The 17,573-nt window shown below is 49.9% G+C and overlaps 1 protein-coding gene across 3 annotated transcripts in view; it reads left to right on the top strand.

Annotated features, from left to right (window-relative positions):
• Positions 1-7,946: 7,946 nt before the first annotated feature.
• The window catches only part of Rfx1 (regulatory factor X1), a 36,650-nt gene continuing 27,023 nt past the window's right edge, over positions 7,947-17,573 (top strand). For 2 of the 3 annotated variants that reach the window (XM_029557409.1, XM_008855423.3), the window contains exons 1-2: positions 7,947-9,482; positions 16,909-17,259. In XM_029557409.1, coding sequence (XP_029413269.1) covers positions 16,962-17,259 — 298 coding nt within the window. In that variant the 5' untranslated portion in view covers positions 7,947-9,482; positions 16,909-16,961. The remainder of the gene's footprint in view (positions 9,483-16,908; positions 17,260-17,573) is intronic. The other variant, XM_029557410.1, reaches the window with a different exon arrangement.

A 17,573-nucleotide genomic window follows, 5' to 3' on the forward strand; every position in this document is an offset into this window, starting at 1 on the left:
CCCCCATCCTAGGCACATATACTGCCACTAAGCTATATATACTCTCAGCCCTGAAATTCTTTTTTTTTTTTGGTGGGAGTTAGGGATTGAACCAGGGCCCCGTGCATGCTAAATACATTCCAACACTTGAGATACACAGTCCCTCAAATGGATCTGAACATGAGCTAGCTGTGCAAATGGACACTAAAGTATGTGTGGCAGAGACCACTACCAACTACCAGTCAGAGGGAAACTCTACTGCTGCTAGCGAAAATCCTGCCATTAATGTAGCACACTTCCAACACTCAAAAGTTGAAATTCTGAACTGGGGGCAGTGGCACATGCCTTTTGTCCCAGCACTTGGGAGGCAGAGGCAGGCAGATCTTTGTGAGTTTAAGGCCAGCCTGGAATACATAGCGAATTCTAGGACAGATGGGGCTACAGGGAGACCCTGTCTCAAAAAGACAAAAAAAAAAAAAGAATTCAGTTCAGTTTGCCTACAGCCTTATCAGCAGAGTGTGAATCAAATGTTGGCAATATGTCAGCATGACAGGTGCCATACAGGCTCCAAGGCAAGAACATCTTTATTCCAGTGCCACAGCTGGACCAGCATGCTCGGTGGGTCAGAGCTGTGCACCCAACAGGCTATTTCTCTGGCTACCTTCCTTGGCCAGTACACTTTGTTGTGGTTGATCTTTTTTTTGTTTTGTTTTGTTTTTTTGAGATAGGGTCTCCCTGTAGCCACAGCTGGCCTGGATTTGCTATGGAGACCAGGCTGGCCTTGATCTCACAGAGATCCACCTGCCTCTGCCTCCTGAGTGCTGGGACTAAGTAAGGGTGTGTGTCACCACACCTGGCTACTTGTTTAATTTTTAAAGATCTGTTTTGTAATTTTTCAAAAAGATTTATTTTATTTTAAATTATGTATATGGGTGTGTGTGTGTGTGTGTGTGTGTGTGTGTGTGTGTGTGTGTATAGGGGAAGGTTGATGTTCCTATGTGAGTGCAGGTGCCCAAGGAAGCCAGAAGAGGATGCCAGATCCCCTGGAGCTGGAGTTACAGGCAGCTGTGAACCATCTGATGTGGGTATTAGGAACTGGGTCTGGAAGAGCAGTAAGTGCTATTAACTACTGAGCCATCTCTCCAGCCGCTTACTCATTTATTTTGAGGCAGGGTATCACTTAGTAGCCTATGACAGCCTTGAATTTAAGGCAGTCTTCCTGCCTCAGCCTCCCAGGTGACAGGATGACAGCTGGGCAGCACCACACTTGGCAGTGAGCCTCACTTCCTCAGCTCCCTCTGAGCCAACAATGGGAAAGCAAACACAGGCACAGGAGCCCTGTGTGCAGATACCCTATGTGGGTATACACATCTTCCTTTCCCTTTTTCTTTGAGACAGGATCTCCCATGCCGTAGGCTAGCCTGGAACTCGTTGTATCACCAAAGATGGCACTGAACTTCTAATCCTCTTGCCTCTACCTCCCAAGTTCTGTGATTAGAGGCCTACATTACCACTGCAGTGCTGGGGATAGACAGGATTTCCAGAATGACAGGCAACCTATCTACTGGCTGAGCCACATCCCAGCCCAGTGCCACGTCTCAACGACTCACCTGCACATTAGATGATGGCTTTAAATTTTTTTCTAGGCCAGCTGTGATGGCACACACCTGTCATATAGTACTTGGGAGGCTGAGGCAGGAGGATTATGAGGTTCCATGCCAGCCAGGGGCCACATAGTATGAAACGCTGCTCAATCAATAAATCAATTGGTTTCTTTTTGTTTCTTTTTAGCAAAGTCGGTGGAGCCCTGTCCTTCTTAACAAAGTTGACTTATGTTAAAATTCTGTGTAGAACCTGTGGGCTTTGCTTATGCAGGTGCTGTAACTGCATGCTACTTGGTTGCTTTCACCAGGGACTTGGTATCTTGCCATGGGCCCTTCTTATTTCATCTTAAAAATTTTTTTTACAAGGGCTAGTGAGATGGTTCAGTGGGTAAAGGTACTTGATGCCAAGCTTAACTACCTGAGTTGAATTCTTGGAATCCACACGGTGGAAAACAAGAACTGACTAGACAGTTGTCCACTGACCTCCACACTGCTGTGGTTCATGCATTGCTTCCCTCCACCTCTGTACCACACAAGATACAATATTACACTTATTTGTGTGCATGTGTGTATGAACATGCCACTGGGATTGAAATCAGGTTTGTTTTTCTTTTTGCTTTTGTCTTTTTTTTTCGGTCTTTTTAAGACAGGGTCTCCCTGTAGTCCCAGGTGTCCTGGAACTCACTATGTAGACCAGGCTGGTCTTGAACTCACAGAGATCCGCCTGCCTCTGCCTCCCAAGTACTGGGATTAAAGGTGTGCACCACCAAGCCTGGCTACTGTTTTTGGCTTTTCACTGGCTGGCCTGGAACTCCCTCTGTAGACCAGGCTGGTCTCAAACTCAGAGAGAGCCACCTGCCTTTGTCTCCTGAGAGCTGGGATTAAAGGCATGCATCACTGTGCCCAGCCCATTTATTTATTGTTGGTTTGATTGAGTGTCCCAGGAGTGTCTTACTTTAGAAGTGAACTCATTATTCTCAAAAAAAAATTATGTTGGGAATTGGAGAGATGGCTCAGTGGTTATGAGCACTGGCAGGAGACCCAAATCCCAGCACGTATATGGCAGCTAACAACTGTCCATAACTCTAGTTGTAGGGGATCTGACGCCCTCTTCTGTCTTCCCTGGGCACTGCATGACACAGGTGCACTTACATACATTGCAGGCATAATATTCATACATATAAAATAAAAATAAATTTTAAAAATAAAAAAAAATTATTATTTGTGTTTTTATGTATGTGCGTGATTGAATGTCATGTGTATTCAGGTGCTGGTGGAGACCAAAAGAAGGTATCTGATCCTCTGGAGCTGGAGTTACAGGTGGTTGTGAGTCATCACCTGGGTGATGGGAACCAAACTTGGGTCCTTTGCAAACAGAGTAAGCACGCTCCACTGCTAAGCCATCTCTGCAGCCCAATGACTACACCGGTAATTGCTCGTGGTTTTGGTTTTGGGAGGGTTTTGAGGATGGAACCAAGTGCCTCACACATGCTAGGCAAGTGCTCCGTTGGGCTACACTTCCAGCTCCTATTTCATTCCTCTAATCCCCCAGGGATGGGCACCTAGGTTGCTTTCAGCCTCCACTTTAAAAAAAAAAAAAGACCCTTAACTGGTACAAAACTTTTAGTGTACATAAACATTTGAGCAGAACCATTTTGCCCTAATTCTTCAGTTAACAGGAAGGAAGTCATTAGAGAACAGGGTGGGGTGCAGCTCAGGGGGAGCCTATGGTGTGCAAGGCTCTGGGTTTCATCCCTAGCATGAACGTCATCCCAGCACTTGTGGGGCTGAGGCAGAAGGATGGAGAGAGTTCAATTTCAGCCTGCCTACAAAACCAAACCGAGGGTTGGGGGAGAGAATGCCTACCTGTGCTGGCAGGCTGGCATGTGCCCTAGAGGTTCTTCCAATCGTTCCATCTGTCTTTAAACACTACGTTTAGATGGGATGCCATCATCTCTGGGGCATTTGGCAAAGACGTGCACAGTCATTGTTGGTTGTCACGGTGGGGTGGGGATGCTACCAGCTAGCAGTGGCGGCTAGGATCCGAGTCAGCCCCACGTGTAAGATACTGCCTGAAACACCACCGGTGCCGCCTGTCTCTGAGGTGTCCTCTTTTCACTGAGTGAAGACTGGGATGATTTTGTTCAGTATATCACCCCGCCTTCTGGATTTATGTGTCACTTCCGTTTCTCCTCTCTTTTTCTGTGCTCCTGTGTGTGGTCATGTGTGTGCAGGTACATGTGGAGGCCAGAGGTCAACCTTAGTTGTCATTCCTCACAAAAGCCTGTCATTTTTTTTTGGTCTTTTTGAGACAGGGTCTCCCTGTAGCCTCAGCTGGCCTGGAATTCACTATGTAGACCAGGCTGACCTTGATCTTGTAGAGATCCATTTGCCTCTGCCTTGGCAACACATTTTTTTTTTTTTTTTTAGTCTTTTTGAGACAGGGTCTCCCTGTAGCCTCAGCTGGCCTGGAATTCACTATGTAGACCAGGCTGACCTTGATCTTGTAGAGATCCATTTGCCTCTGCCTTGGCAACACATTTTTTTTTTTTTTTTTAGTCTTTTTGAGACAGGGTCTCCCTATAGCCCCAGCTGACCTGGAACTTGCTATGTAGACCAGGCTGGCCTCAAACTCACAGAGACCTGCCTGCTTCTGACTCCTGAGTGCTGGGATTAAAGGCATGCGCCACCATGCCCGGCCCCAGCTTTAAAATTTTTTAAAAATTGTTTTATTATATGTGTATGAATGTATTGCCTGCCTGTGTTGTAAGTGCCCCTGTGTCATGCAGTGCCCATGGAGATCAGAAGAGAGCATCAAATCCCCTGGAACTGGAGTTACCAGTGGTTGTTAGCTACCATTTGGATGCCAGGAATTGAACCCAGGTCCCCTGTAAGAGCAGTTAGTGCTCTTAACTGCTGAACCAACTCTCCAGCCCCGAAAATTTATTTTCTGACAGTGTCATATTCTGCAGCCCAGAGTGGCTTGGAATTCCCAATCCTTCTGCTTCAGCCTCCTGAGTGTTGGGATAACAAGGGTGGGTCACTGCACCGACCTGCTTTCTGTCAAATGTGTGCATATACAGATGTGAGGGGAGTGAGTCTCCAGGTGTCCACTGAGGCAGTTAGCAGCCGACAAATGCTCCCTGCTCCTACTGGACACAATGCACTCCCTGCTATGGTGCCTTGCAAGGTATCTTCTGATGCAGGCTTAGTTCTTTGCATCTTGGGGTCCCCTCTAAACAATGGAGACCCCATGTTTGGTCCTAAAACCCGAAAGCTGCTCTGAGGCTTGAGTGAGCCTCCTTTGTTGGCTGGACTTTGCTCCTCCTGTGCCCTCTGGCCTGGGCGGCTTTAGTTCTTGGGAGGTTTGTCAGAGCTGGGCACAGAGTTATGCCAGTTTTCAGATGCTTTCTTCTCCTACTGAGGGTCACACCCAGGACACTGGAAAGCCCCCAAGTAGGGACACAGGCAGTGGGGCACTGCTCCTGTAGCTGTAGAAGAGTGACTTAGTCCTTTGGACCCTCCATGTGTTCATCTGTCCAGTGGGAGAATGGTCCATTCGCCTGGGTTCGAGATTTCCATAGAATTATCTAGTGACTGGATGTGTGTGACTACCTACGCTCGTTTGCCTCTGCCAATTCCCTGTCCAATTTTGTTTTATTTTGTGGTGACTGAGATGGAGATGGAAACCACGACTTCCTTTATGCTTAGCAAGTGTTCCATCACCAAGCCATACCCCAAGTCCTTCAGTGGAAGATTAGGTGCTCTACCTGAGCTAAGCCCCAACCTCTTACTGGTGGATTCCAGGCAGATGATCTACATCTATCCCCAGCCCTTTACTTTTGACAGCTAGTCTCACCAAGTTGCCCAGGCTAGTCACAAACTTGCAACCTCCCCACCTTCAACTCCAAAGTAGTTGTGATAACAGGGCTGGCACCAGGCCTACTGCGTTCTAGGCTCTATGGGGCTTCCTTCTCATCCCTCAGATTCATTTTTAAAGGTACTCTCCTCAGTGAATCCTGGCCACAGAAGTCGCTCTCCCATCCTTCCCCCTTCCTACAACAAACATCTTATTTGTGATGCACTGTTCAAGGCTCTGCTACTACACATAGATGAAGGCAGTGACTTCTCTGTTTCTATACTTACAACTCAGGGCCTTGCACAGGAGAGGTACAATGTTAGCTGAGCCAGGAAACAGAAACTTAGAGAGGTAGGGCCACTTTGTTCATATCACACAGCAGAGCTGGAATGAAACTCCAAGATCTGAGGTCCACTCCATCTCCATGGGGATGAGGTTGCAAAATTTAGAGTGTGCCAAAACTGAGTCATCAATATTTATAAAAATGCAAAACTTGGGGCTGGAGAGATGGCTCAGCAGTTAAGAACACTGGTTGTTCTTGCAGAAGACCCGGGTTTGAATCCCGGCACCCACATGGCAGCTAACAACTGTCCGTAACTCCAGTCCCAGGGGATCTGACAGCCTCTTCTGTCCTCCGCAGTCATTGCACGACACAGGTACACATGCAGGCAATACACACATACACATAAAATAAAAATAAATATTTTTTAAAAAATGCAAAACTGGGATTGATGTGGTGGCACAGACCTTTAATCTTAGCACTCAGGAGGCAGACAGGATCTTTTTGAGTTTATGGCCCTTCCCTGTTCTACATTTTGAGCTCTAACCCAATCAGGTCTGTCTACACAGTAAGACCCTGCCTCAAAAAAAAAAAAAAAAGACAAAATCCACCCCCCCACAACACACACAGCAAAAAAAAAAAACAACAAAAAACCCCAGGGAACTAAAAATAACAAAAAATGTAAAATTAAGCTGAACATGGTGGTACATGCCTTCAATCTCAGCACTGGGAGGCAGAGGCAGGTGGAGCTCTGTGAGTTCAAGGCCAGTCTTATCTACATAGTGAGTTCCAGAACAGCTGGGGCTACAGGGAGACCTTGTCTCAAAAACACCAAAAAAAAAAAAAAAGAAAAACCCAAAAAAACCCCCAACAAATTAAGACACATAATCAAAATATACCAGAAGAAAGATATGATGTGATTCAGTTGGGCAGCTGTGAGCGACTGTATCTCTTCCTGTTTCTCCTCTGCTCCCTTTTTGTCTCTCTCTTTTCCTTTTGAGACAGGGTCTTCCTGTAGCCCCAGCTGGCCTGAAACACTACATAGATCAGGCTGGCCTTGAACTCAAAGATCCACCTGCCTCTGCCTCTGGAATGCTGGGATTAAAGGCATGCAGGGCTATGCCCTGGCCTCTCTTCTCTCTTAATGCCTGTGCTTACAACCTTTTTTAAAAAAGAAACAATCCTAGCTAGGCATGGTGGCGCACACCTTTAGTTCCAGCCTCTTCTCAGGAGACAGAGGCAGGCAGATTTCTGTGGGTTCAAGGCCAGCCTGGTCTAAATAGAGAGTTCCAGGCCAGCTGGGGCTACAGAGAGACCCTGTCTCAAACTAAAAAAAAAAAGAGAAAAACTCCAACTTTGTTTCATAAATATAGAAATATTAAGCTAGACATATGCCTGTACCCCAGCACTCAAGTGTGTGATCCAGGAGAACTGTGAATTTGAGGTCGGCCTGGGCTATATAGCAAGAACCCACTAAAAAAACAGGGGACTGTGGTGGCATATGCCTTTAATCCCAGCACTTGGGAGGCAGTGGCAGGTGGATCTCTGTGAGTTGCAGGCCAGCTAGGGCTACGTGGTGAGACCTGGTCTCAAATTCAGCCTTCCAAAATAATACCAAGTAGTAAGGCTGGCAAGATGGTTCATTGGTAAAGGTGCTTGTTGAGTAGGCCTGCTGGTCTGAATTTAATCCTTGGAGGTCATGGTGGAAGAAGAGAACTGATTCCTGAAAGATGTCCTTGGTCTTCTACATATGTACTGTGGCTGGAGTATCCACACACCCATAGGTGCATAATAAAATTAAAAACAAGCAAACCAAAGCTGGCGTGGCGGTGCATGTCTGTAGTCCCAGCACTTGGGAGGCAGAGGCAGGTGGATCTCTGTGAGTTCAAGGCCAGCCTGGTCTACATAGTGAGTTCCAGGACAGCTGGGGCTACAGGGAAACCTTTTCTCAAAAAGACAAAAAACAACAACAACAAAACAAGCAAACTACTACAAAAAACAAGTAACAGAGTTGGGGACTTGACTCGTGGTAGAGTGCTTGTCTAGCATACAGGAGGCCCCGTGGCTCACACATGTAATCCTAGTACTCAGAATTTGAGTGCTAGGGTGATGGAGGCAGATCTGTTCAAGGTCATCCTCAGCTCCAGAGGAAGTTTGCAGTCCATCTGGGCTAGATATTATCTCAAAAAAATATTAAAGATATCATGTGTATTTATAAAAATATTGTTTTATTATTTTTTGAAACTGGGCTTGCTATATATAGTCCAGGCTGGCATCAAACTCTTAGGTTCAAGTGAGCACCCTGCCTCAGGCCGTCGGGTAGCTGCCGGTTTTTGTACCTTTTTGAGGTTAGGAGACATATATGGTTTAGTAAAATGGTTACTACAGAGGAACAAATTAGCATATTCATCGTCTCCCATAGTTACTCATGTTCCCCTGTGGAAAGAGCAGCTAGAATTTCATTTAGAGAGAGAAAAAAAAAAAAATCCTGAATCCACAAACAAAAAATTTGAAGATCCGACCCTCAGCTGTCGGAACTCAGTCACCATAATCTCAGTGCAGACGGACTGTCCACTGTGGATCTATTCTTCCCATTCATTGGTATTTTAAAATACTGCATTAGAATATTATCTTGATGACTAACTTTCTGCGCTCGAGGCGCTCAGTCCAGTCCCGGCTCTTCTGTTTCACCTTTTCCGGCTGCAGCTGGCTTGCCCCTGGGGAAACTGAGGCCCGGGGTGGCGGGGAGCTCCCGGCACAGACTGGCTGCCGACCTTTGCTTATCGGCCACAGTCGAGGCCGCTCTTTAAGTCGCCCGCCTGCCGGAGACCTTTCCCGGGTGGACGCCCCGTCTGCACTGCGGAGATAGCCTCGCCGCTGGCCGCAGTGACCTTTCGTGGCCGGCGGAGCGGCGCGGCGCGGGGACCAGAATCGAACCCGCTCCGGCACCCGGGGCCGCTCCACCCACCAGGACTGACGTAATCGAACTCCGAGTCTGGCCTCCGGCGCGGCCGATGTCACAAAAGGGCAGCGCCACGTCACTGCATTCCTTGGGAGGCGAAGGAGCGAGAAGTTTGTGTCCCACCCAAGGCGAAAGAAGCCTCCCCGGTCTCCTTTCTCATTAGGGAAGTTCCTCTAGGTAGGAACGCCTAAGACGCCAGGCGTCCAGCGCATGCGTCCAGCGACCGGCCAGAGAGCGCGGTAAACCGTAGGGACAGACTGAGATTTTGTTAGTCCAACCAGAAAGCCGGCTTTAGAGCGGCAACCCAATGCGGCCTCACAGGTCCCACCCCTTTATTCCTAGTTCGCTGCTCGCTGCTCGCTAGCGGGAGTGACTGCTCCGCGGCCTTCGAAGGCTCAGCTTCCTTGACGGACATCCACGCCAACGAACTGCAGCGCGGAGAAGTCGAGCGAGTGTTGAAAAGCATGGACCGGAGCCAATAGCTTACGGTCAGGATCGGCACCGTCCAATCGCTATTCCTGGCACCGCCAATCACCCTGGGCCCCGCCCCTGCCCGTGACGTAGGTAGGGTGGGTAGCAACAGTTGCCCCGGTGAGGGAAACGGAGGCGCCATAGCCACGGTAGTCGTGGCGACCAAGCAACCCGGCAACGCGAGTCAACAACAACAAGCGCCCGGCCGACCCCCGCCCCCAGGCCCCCGCCTGGCCCGGGGTACCCGGGCCGCTCCGTTCCCCGCTGCACATCGCCCCCGTGACCTCCGCAAAGCCCTTCCGCGGACACAAGTGGGGAGAAGCCTAGGTAACCGGGGCAGCCGGGGTGGCTGGGCGCGCCGGGGCCGGTGGCGGGTGTCGCGGTGATCACAGTCCACGGGGAAGGGGCGGGCGGTCAAAATGGCGGCGCCGACTGTCGGGACCGTGGGGGAGGGGTCCGGGGCCCGGCCGGGGCGACACCACCCGCCCCCCGGCCCCGCGGCCCGGCCCCCGAGAGGGGCGGGCGCTCGCAGGCCGCCGAAGAGTGGAGGTCCGCCAGCCCTGGCTGGGGGCTTTTATATGTCGGGAGGTGCGGCGAGGCGGACTTACGGAAGCTGGGCCAATGGGAGCGCGTGGGGTGGGGCGGGGCTCAGGTGCTGGGCGGGGCCAGGCCCTCCGCCCTTCGGAGCGGGGTGCGGCAGCGGGCGCCGTTCGCTGAGTGTCCCCGGAGACGTGAGGCCATCCGGGATTCAGAGTTTGGGCGGTGACTGTCCCATTTGAGGCCTCAGTCTTCAGTTCTATAAAATGGGGAGAATCTTCGCCATCTCTTCTTTTCTTCACTACAAGGACTCCTAATTCCTTCCAGGAATTTCCCTAAGGCTCATCCTTGAATGTACCCCTATAAATATACTGTTTCTCAAAGAGGTTTAGCAAGTATTTGCAAACTGACCTCTGCTCCGGAACCTGAAACGGGAAGGAGGCGGGGGAAAGGGATGACCAAGTTTTTGACTCAGACCCGGTTTTCGGCCTGGCGGATTTAGTTGTTAGAAGTCAAAGTCTCTGGAGAGAAGTGATCATAGACCCCAGATTTAGAGGAACCGAAACCCGTTCTCTAGGGTGCTCTCTTAGACCTGGAGCAATACTTATTCTTGGAGATTGGACTTTTTATTATTAGTAGTATTTTGGCCTATCCATTAAGGTCTCCCGTTGTGGAAACGGCTAGCCATTGGAACTGGGGTCTTAGCTTAGTTAGTATCAACAGGGTCACATGTCATGAGGTGGTAACAGTCTGATGGCCTTGTGGGCAGGAGCTGGTGCAGGTCAGAGAGGAGAGACACATCCCCAGCTGGCCTGGAACTCACTATGTAGACCAGACTGGCCTTGAACTCACAGAGATCTGCCTGCCTCTGCCTCCCAAGACTAAAAGTGTGGCCATTAGTGAAAAAGTTTTACAAATGCCTTTGGGGCTGATAAAAATCTGTCAGCTTTGGGGAAGAAAAAGAAATTAACATGGATAGGCAGGCCAGCTTGGCTTGGCTTCTTTTCACTCTTGCACTGAACTTCCTGTTGGTGTACAAACTACAGTAAACGGTACTCAGAGGAAAAGAAGGGTCAGACTTCCACTGACAATTCAGCAGGGAGGCAGATTGGCCCCAGATTCTTCAGGGACTTTCTCCATCTCTTAGAGGGTTGCAGCACTCCTTCGAAGTTAGATTAACTCAGGAAGAAGCTGGAATTAGCCAGGTTGCTAAAAAAGGTTCTCAGCACCTCCCATGAAGTTTGACTTTGAAAAGGTTGTCTGTTCAGAGTCTGGAGTTGATTGTTCTTTCTCATTGACTGCTTAAGCCTCCACCTCTCCACCAGTAATTTTTACAGTTGAAGGACCCAGGAGGGTCATTTGTCTAGAGAAGGTTGATACTGGCTTGCTTTCCTTCTCCCTGAAACAGTTGCTATCCACCTGTGTGTTCATAGGTGAATAACTTAACTTCTCTGGGCCATCATGTGCTCTCATCTAGGGCAGAAATCATTTTTACCTCAAATTACTGCTCTGTGGATCTCATAAAATTCATTTCAGATATTAGATACATCTTATAAAATTCAAGTGTTAGATTCATAGTAATCGCCCAAATGATGTCAGCCTCTGCTGTTACTAAGATGACTCTCACTTCCTGTCCAGCCCTCGGAATTAACCGTTGGTGTTTATTTTTATCATTTTGGATACAAGAGAAAGCCTAGTGGTGCGAACTGACAGGAAGCTGAATTCTGGGACTTCAGTTTGTTTTCTGTACTGGGATTGAACCTAATGAATTCTCTAAACTAGGCATGTCCTCTGCACTGAGGTATACCCAGCCCTCTTTTTGACTTTATTTTTTACATTTTATTTAGTGTGTGTGCTCACAAGCACCCATGCATGTGGAGGTCACAGGACAAGTAGTAGGTCTCAGTTCTTTCTTTCCACCATGTGGGTTTCAGGAATCGAACTCAGGTCATCAAGCTTGGCAGTCTTTGACATGGTACTGCTGTGCCATCTTGCTGGCCCACTTTTTACTTTTTGTTTTGAGATATGGCCTTTTGAAGCTGTCTAGATAGACTTTGAACTTGTGATCTTCTGTGCTCAGCTTCCCAAGTAGCTGAGATGACAGGCCTGTGTCACTAGGCTGAACTGAGGGCTCCAGTTGCTATAGGGAATGGTTGCTCGCTCTGCTACTGCCTTTGTCCCTGAGAGCAGCCAGAAAGAGTTCTATCTGGGTAGAGACCTGGGCTCTGCATCTAGCTCTCTAGGAGAGATGAGAAGGGTATCAATAACGAGGGACACACCCTCTTCTTTCACAGTCCTGGACTAGAGAGGGTCTCTCATGTATAGGCCCCATAGTGCACCAGGGGCAGGCCCCAAGTGTAAGCTTGCTGCTGGCAGAGGCTGTAATGTCCCAGTCTTCCCATTTAATGGAGTCAGACCAGACGTCCTCTGCGCTCACTAACATGGTCTTGGGCTCACCATACTGTGATAGCTGAGTCCTCTTGCAGCCTGGGGACTAGGTCAGTATACAAGTTTGCCTAGGGAGTGCAAGAACCTGGGTTCCATCCCCAGAACTGCAAAAAAGAAAGGGTTGTCTACCCCACCCCCCATCCTCCCATTTGTGCTCTAAGAGCTAAGGACAGAGGCACACCACCCTTGGGGGAGGGGCAATGGTGCCCAGAGGAAGTGACCTGAATGGTAAATAGCTAGGATGTGATCCAGGGCAGGAGCAAATGCCAGCCAGGTGAAAACAAGTGATGCAAAGGCCCTGAGACCTGAGGGAATGGAAGCATTATTAAACTTGGAGTCAGTGCCACTGAACATCCAGAGCAGGAAACACAGGGTCAGGAAGGACAGATGGTACAGGTTCCTTAGGTCATAAGAAGGGCTCATCTGCTCTCTGCCGTGAGAGGTGCAACATGAGAGAGTCTAGCTTTTTTTTAAATTTAATTTATTTAATTTTTTTAATTTTTATTTTTTGTCTTTTTGAAGCAGGGTCTCCCTGTAGTCCCAGCTGTCCTGGAACTCACTATGTAGACCAGGCTGGCCTTGAACTCAGAGATCCGCCTGCCTCTGCCTCCCAAGTGCTGGGAGGCCTTTAGTGCCAGCACTCGGGAGGCAGAGGCAGATGGATCTCTGTGAGATTGAGGCCAGCCTGGTCTACATAGCGAGTTCTAGGCCAGCTGGAGCTACAGGGAAACCATGTCTCAAAAAGACCAAAAAATAAATAAATAAAAAGGGCACAGCAAAAGATGCCTAGGGAGGAGGAGGAGCTAGCTAGCCTAGAGTGATGCTGGAGTAACCAACAAATAAATTAGACTAGGAGGGCAGGGAAGCATGCTTTGTTACATTAAACTTTCCCACTTCCCTCCAGGTATGTTACCAAAGCAAGTCTGCAGGTAAGCAGCATGGATTCTCTCTTTCTCACAAACCAATTGGTTCTAGAATCTGGTCTCTGACGTGGCTCTGCCAGCTGCAGCCTATGTTTGGTACTGGAATGGAACCCACCCCACACACTGGGCGGATCTCTGCTGCTGGGTCCCTCCAGCCTTATTGCCTGTATTTGTAAGGATGGCAAGAATGATTTTTGCAGTTTGAAATGATTGCAAAAGATCAAAAGAATATTTTATGATATAAATAACATTTTATGCCATGTGAAAAATCTTATGTCTGCCTGCTCACTGCTCACCTATTTTTTTGTGAGTTCTTTCATACAGAGTTGAGTGGATACTATCTGCCCACAAATCAGACATAGTTACTGTCTGGCCCTTTCTAGAAGTCCACCAATCTCTCAATCCAAGGAGTGGGTTCAGATATTCTCTAGAAGCTGGCTGTGGCAGGTGCAGGGTGACTGGCAGGTTGGTGGCTGAAGACCACATGGACCCATCAGGCTCTTTTTTCTGTGTGCCACCTTCCATAAAACAAGGGTCTTAAGCTCAGATACATGGGGAGTACGTGGGCCACCCACTTGTGTGTACCTCATGCCTGTGCAGGAAGCCCTCCCAGACCCAGCAGGAGGGATGAGGCCTCTGGTTGGAGATCCTGTGAGTGTGGGCCTTTCAGAGCCTCTCCTGTGGGGCAGCAACTGGCCTAGGCTGGAGACAGCCTGGGCCAGGGTAGATGGGCCTGGGCTGTTTGGGGTGTTTGGAGAAGTAGCTAAAATGAATTTGAGGCCATCTCAGACTCTTGGCAGCTGAGCCCAGGGACCTGCCTGTTCACCAGGTCCCCAGGGGCTGCTGATGACAACGTTCCAGTCAGATTCCCCCTTGTGCCACCCTCTGAAACAAGTGGATGGCACCCCCTCCTTCCACCTCATCCCCAGCTTGCAAGTGTAGCTGTGGAATATATAGTAATAATAATAATAATAATAATAATAATAATAGTTGAACAGATCTTGCCAGATATGTCATGTGCTGGCTACTGAGTGATCACATAGGATCTTTATTTTGTTTTGTTGTTGCTTGAGAGAGTCTCCCTGTAGTTCCCCACCCCCATCCCCCAGTGCTGGGACTGAAGGCATGTGCCACCAAGCCAGCTTCATATAGGATCTTTACAGTGACCCTGTGAACCCAGGTGGCAGATGGGGTAAACTGAGGTACAGAAGACTGTCAGTAATGTATGTTTATGAAGAGATTCACATGGGATGGGTGCTGATGGCTATGAGAAACCTTGAACCAGGTCTACTTGGTTGTAGCAGCTTAGCACTGGCAAGGAGTTGGGGCCAAGAAATGTCTTGCCTTGTGTTCAGTGGACTGTGGCCTCTTCCTTCATTGACTGGCAAGCTTCCCTGCTGTCCACCTCTCTGGTGGGGGTTGGGAGAGCATAGAGGCCAGCTGCTGCTCTGTGTGCTGCTGACCCCAGAGGTCTGAATTAGGCTCACCCCAGGACTGCTTCTGCCGTCTTATGAGTGGCCCAGCACAGCCTGGCCAGGGAGGAGAGGTGACCCCAGGGTTTCACTGGCTCTGCCTGTGCCAGCCAGGGGTCCTGTTGACTCACCCTGTGGCTCTCTGGTCCTTGGAAGGGAAGGGGGCAGGAAGCACTTTTGTCTTTATTTCCTGCTGGGCATGGTGGAGCATGCCTTTAATCCCAGCACTCAGGAGGCAGAGGCAGGCGGATCTCTGTGAGTTTGAGTCCAGCCTGGTCTATGTAGTGAGTTCCAGGCCAGCTGGGGCTACAGGGAGACCCTGTCTCAAAAAGACCAAAAGGAAAATAAAGCATTTCCTAAGTACTCTGCCCTACCCTCTGTCCTTTCCTCCCTCCCTTTTTTGGGGGTGTAGGAGATGGAACCCAGGGCCTTGGACAGGCTAGATAAATGGCCCTACCACTGAGCTGCACCTAGCCCCTCCTCTTAAGTACTTCTAAGTAGCAGACACTTGGTTGAGTGTTACACCATGCTCAAACTGTGCTTGTAAGCAGCCCCACATCCTAGCAAGAGGCCTGCGTTCCACAGAGGGGGCTGTGAAGGTACTCAAATTCCAGCTGTGCTTGTGCTCTGTGCAGGGTTTTGTTCACCTGTCTTGTGGGACACTTCCCGAGTTTACAATCAAAGGTTAAAGCCTAGATACCTGGATAGTCATGTGTAGGGAGGCAGGAAGCATGAGGCCACATTGTTGGTGGGTCTCCCTTGGGTGCTCAGGCTACCCCTGCCCTGGTTCTGCTGCTCTAAGTGAGATGAGGCAGGTACCTCTGGTGGGTGCTGCCCCGAGTGAGGGAAGGACAGAAGCCTGGGCTGGCATCCTGGGCCTGCCTGGGGCTGAGAGCACCCAGGGCTGGCTGCCAGCCTTGGGACTGAGTCAAGTTAGTGATCTTCCCTCACTGGTCTGTGAGACTGGGGCAGCACAGCTCTGGTGCCTACTGAACAGTAGTTGTTGTTTCCTACGTTTCCCTTGGAGGTCCCACTCTGGGTTACCCTGTGTGGCAGGAGAGCAGCCTGCAGGCCTGATGTGGCGCACAGGTGCCAGAGAGTTACTGCCAAAAAGCCTCTGAGTTGGCAGGTACTAGCCCAGGCACTGTGCAGCCCAGGGTCACAGCCTCCAGGAGACAGGATAGGCCACAAAGGTGAGGGCTTCAGCTTCTCCTTTAGGTTGGGAACCACACTTGTTCCATCGGACACTTGTTCCATCGGGAGCTGAGGGTAGGGATGCTTTAAAGCGTGGCCTGAGCCCTGCTGAGACAAGCTGAGTACCAACCAGAAAAGTTGCAAGCCACCAGCCAGGCCAGCCATACTCTAAGGCCAGCTATCCCCAGCCTCAGAAGCACACTATCCCACACCCTGAGCTAGAGACCCATGCTGCCTCAGGACAGGCTGACTAAAGACCTTCCTATGAATGGTACCCTGCTGTGATGACACCTGGCAGGATGCTCTGAGAGCTTTCTCTGTGACTTGCCTTTCTAGCCATAAGCTGACTTGGCAAAGGCTCAGGACGCCCAGGTCAGATAGCCCTGCCATTTCCTTGCTATGTGGCCCAGGGCCATCACTTTACCCTCTCTGAGCCTCAGTTCCTCAACTGGTTAACTCAACTCAGATCCACTGTGGTTGTTGCAGTTTAAAATGAAATTGTGATGGTTAATCTTGGCTGACAACCTGACAGGATCTGGAATTTGTCCAGCAGCAGGAGCCCTTAGAAGATATCCATTTGGAGGACCAAATGGCACAAACCTGTCACCCCAGCCCTCCAAAGCCTGAGGCAGGAGGATCACAGTTCAGGGCTAGCTTGAGCTATATAGGGAGGCCCTGTCTCAAAAGACCAAAGAGGATGTGGCTCAGTGGTGTGCTTGCTTGGCATGTGCAATGTCCTGGGTTCTATCCCCAGAATGCCAGAAAAGTTGTGGGGGTGGAGATCGATCTCTGGGCTCCTTGGTGATGAACAGCACAGGCCCTCTGGCAGTCACTGGTATTCACAAACCAGACCCATTTGTAGTGGACAGAGTCGTAGAGCCATTGGCAGTGCTGAGATCCTCTGGCGTGACCTAAGGTGATGTGGTGCTTAAGTGCCAGGGGCTGGAGGGCAGGAGTCCCAGCTCAGGGTATGGGTAGGGATCTAGTCGGTGTTTACACCCAGATCCCCTTCAGTGATGGGTCTATTGTATCCAGCCAACAGCCTTGCGATTTAATCAAGTTAGTGATGAGCCCAACTGTATCTCCAGGGAACTGGGAGCTGGCCCTGCTTTCCTCTGCCTGTAGATTAATTCATGTTTTTCCTTCTTTTGTTTTTGTCTCCCCCCCTTTCTTCTCAAGGAAAAGGAAAAAAAAAAAAAAAACGCCTTATTTATTATCATTTCACTGTTGGCATGGCAACACAGGCCTATGTTACTGAGCTGCAGGCAGCCCCACAAGCATCCCAGCCACCACAGGCCCCTCCCCAGGCCCCGCCCCAGCCACCACCCCCAGCAGCATCCCAACCTCCCACTGCAGCTACCCCCCAGTCCCAGTATGTCACTGAGCTGCAGAGCCCCCAGCCCCAGGCACAGCCTCCTGGCAGCCAGAAGCAGTACGTGGCAGAGCTCCCAGCTGCCCCAACGCCTGCGCAGCCTGCTGCACCTGCTCCTTCCCCTGCACCTCAGCAGTACATCGTGGTCACCGTCTCAGGTGAGTTCACCTGTGCACTGTAGCCAAGGTTATTGGAATGGCTCTGGAGGGAGTTTTGGGGAGCTCAGCATCTAGGGTGTTGGGGCAGGGGATGGTGGGATTTGGAGATATCTTTGGGGAAAGGGAATCAGGCCAAGCAGGGAGGACTCAGTAACCTGAAACTACCTCTCACAGGGTGCTCAGACCTATTTGTATCTGTCCCCACGTAAGATGTCACCAGAAAAGAGGATGGGAGGGTGAAATTCAGTTTGCACACACCTGCAAGAGTCAGGCTACCCAGCAGCCCTCAGCCTCTGCCTAGGTTTCACCCTGGA

Source organism: Nannospalax galili, unplaced genomic scaffold (assembly GCF_000622305.1).
Source record: "Nannospalax galili isolate Female #2095 unplaced genomic scaffold, S.galili_v1.0 scaffold47, whole genome shotgun sequence".
Lineage (NCBI taxonomy): Eukaryota > Metazoa > Chordata > Mammalia > Rodentia > Spalacidae > Nannospalax > Nannospalax galili.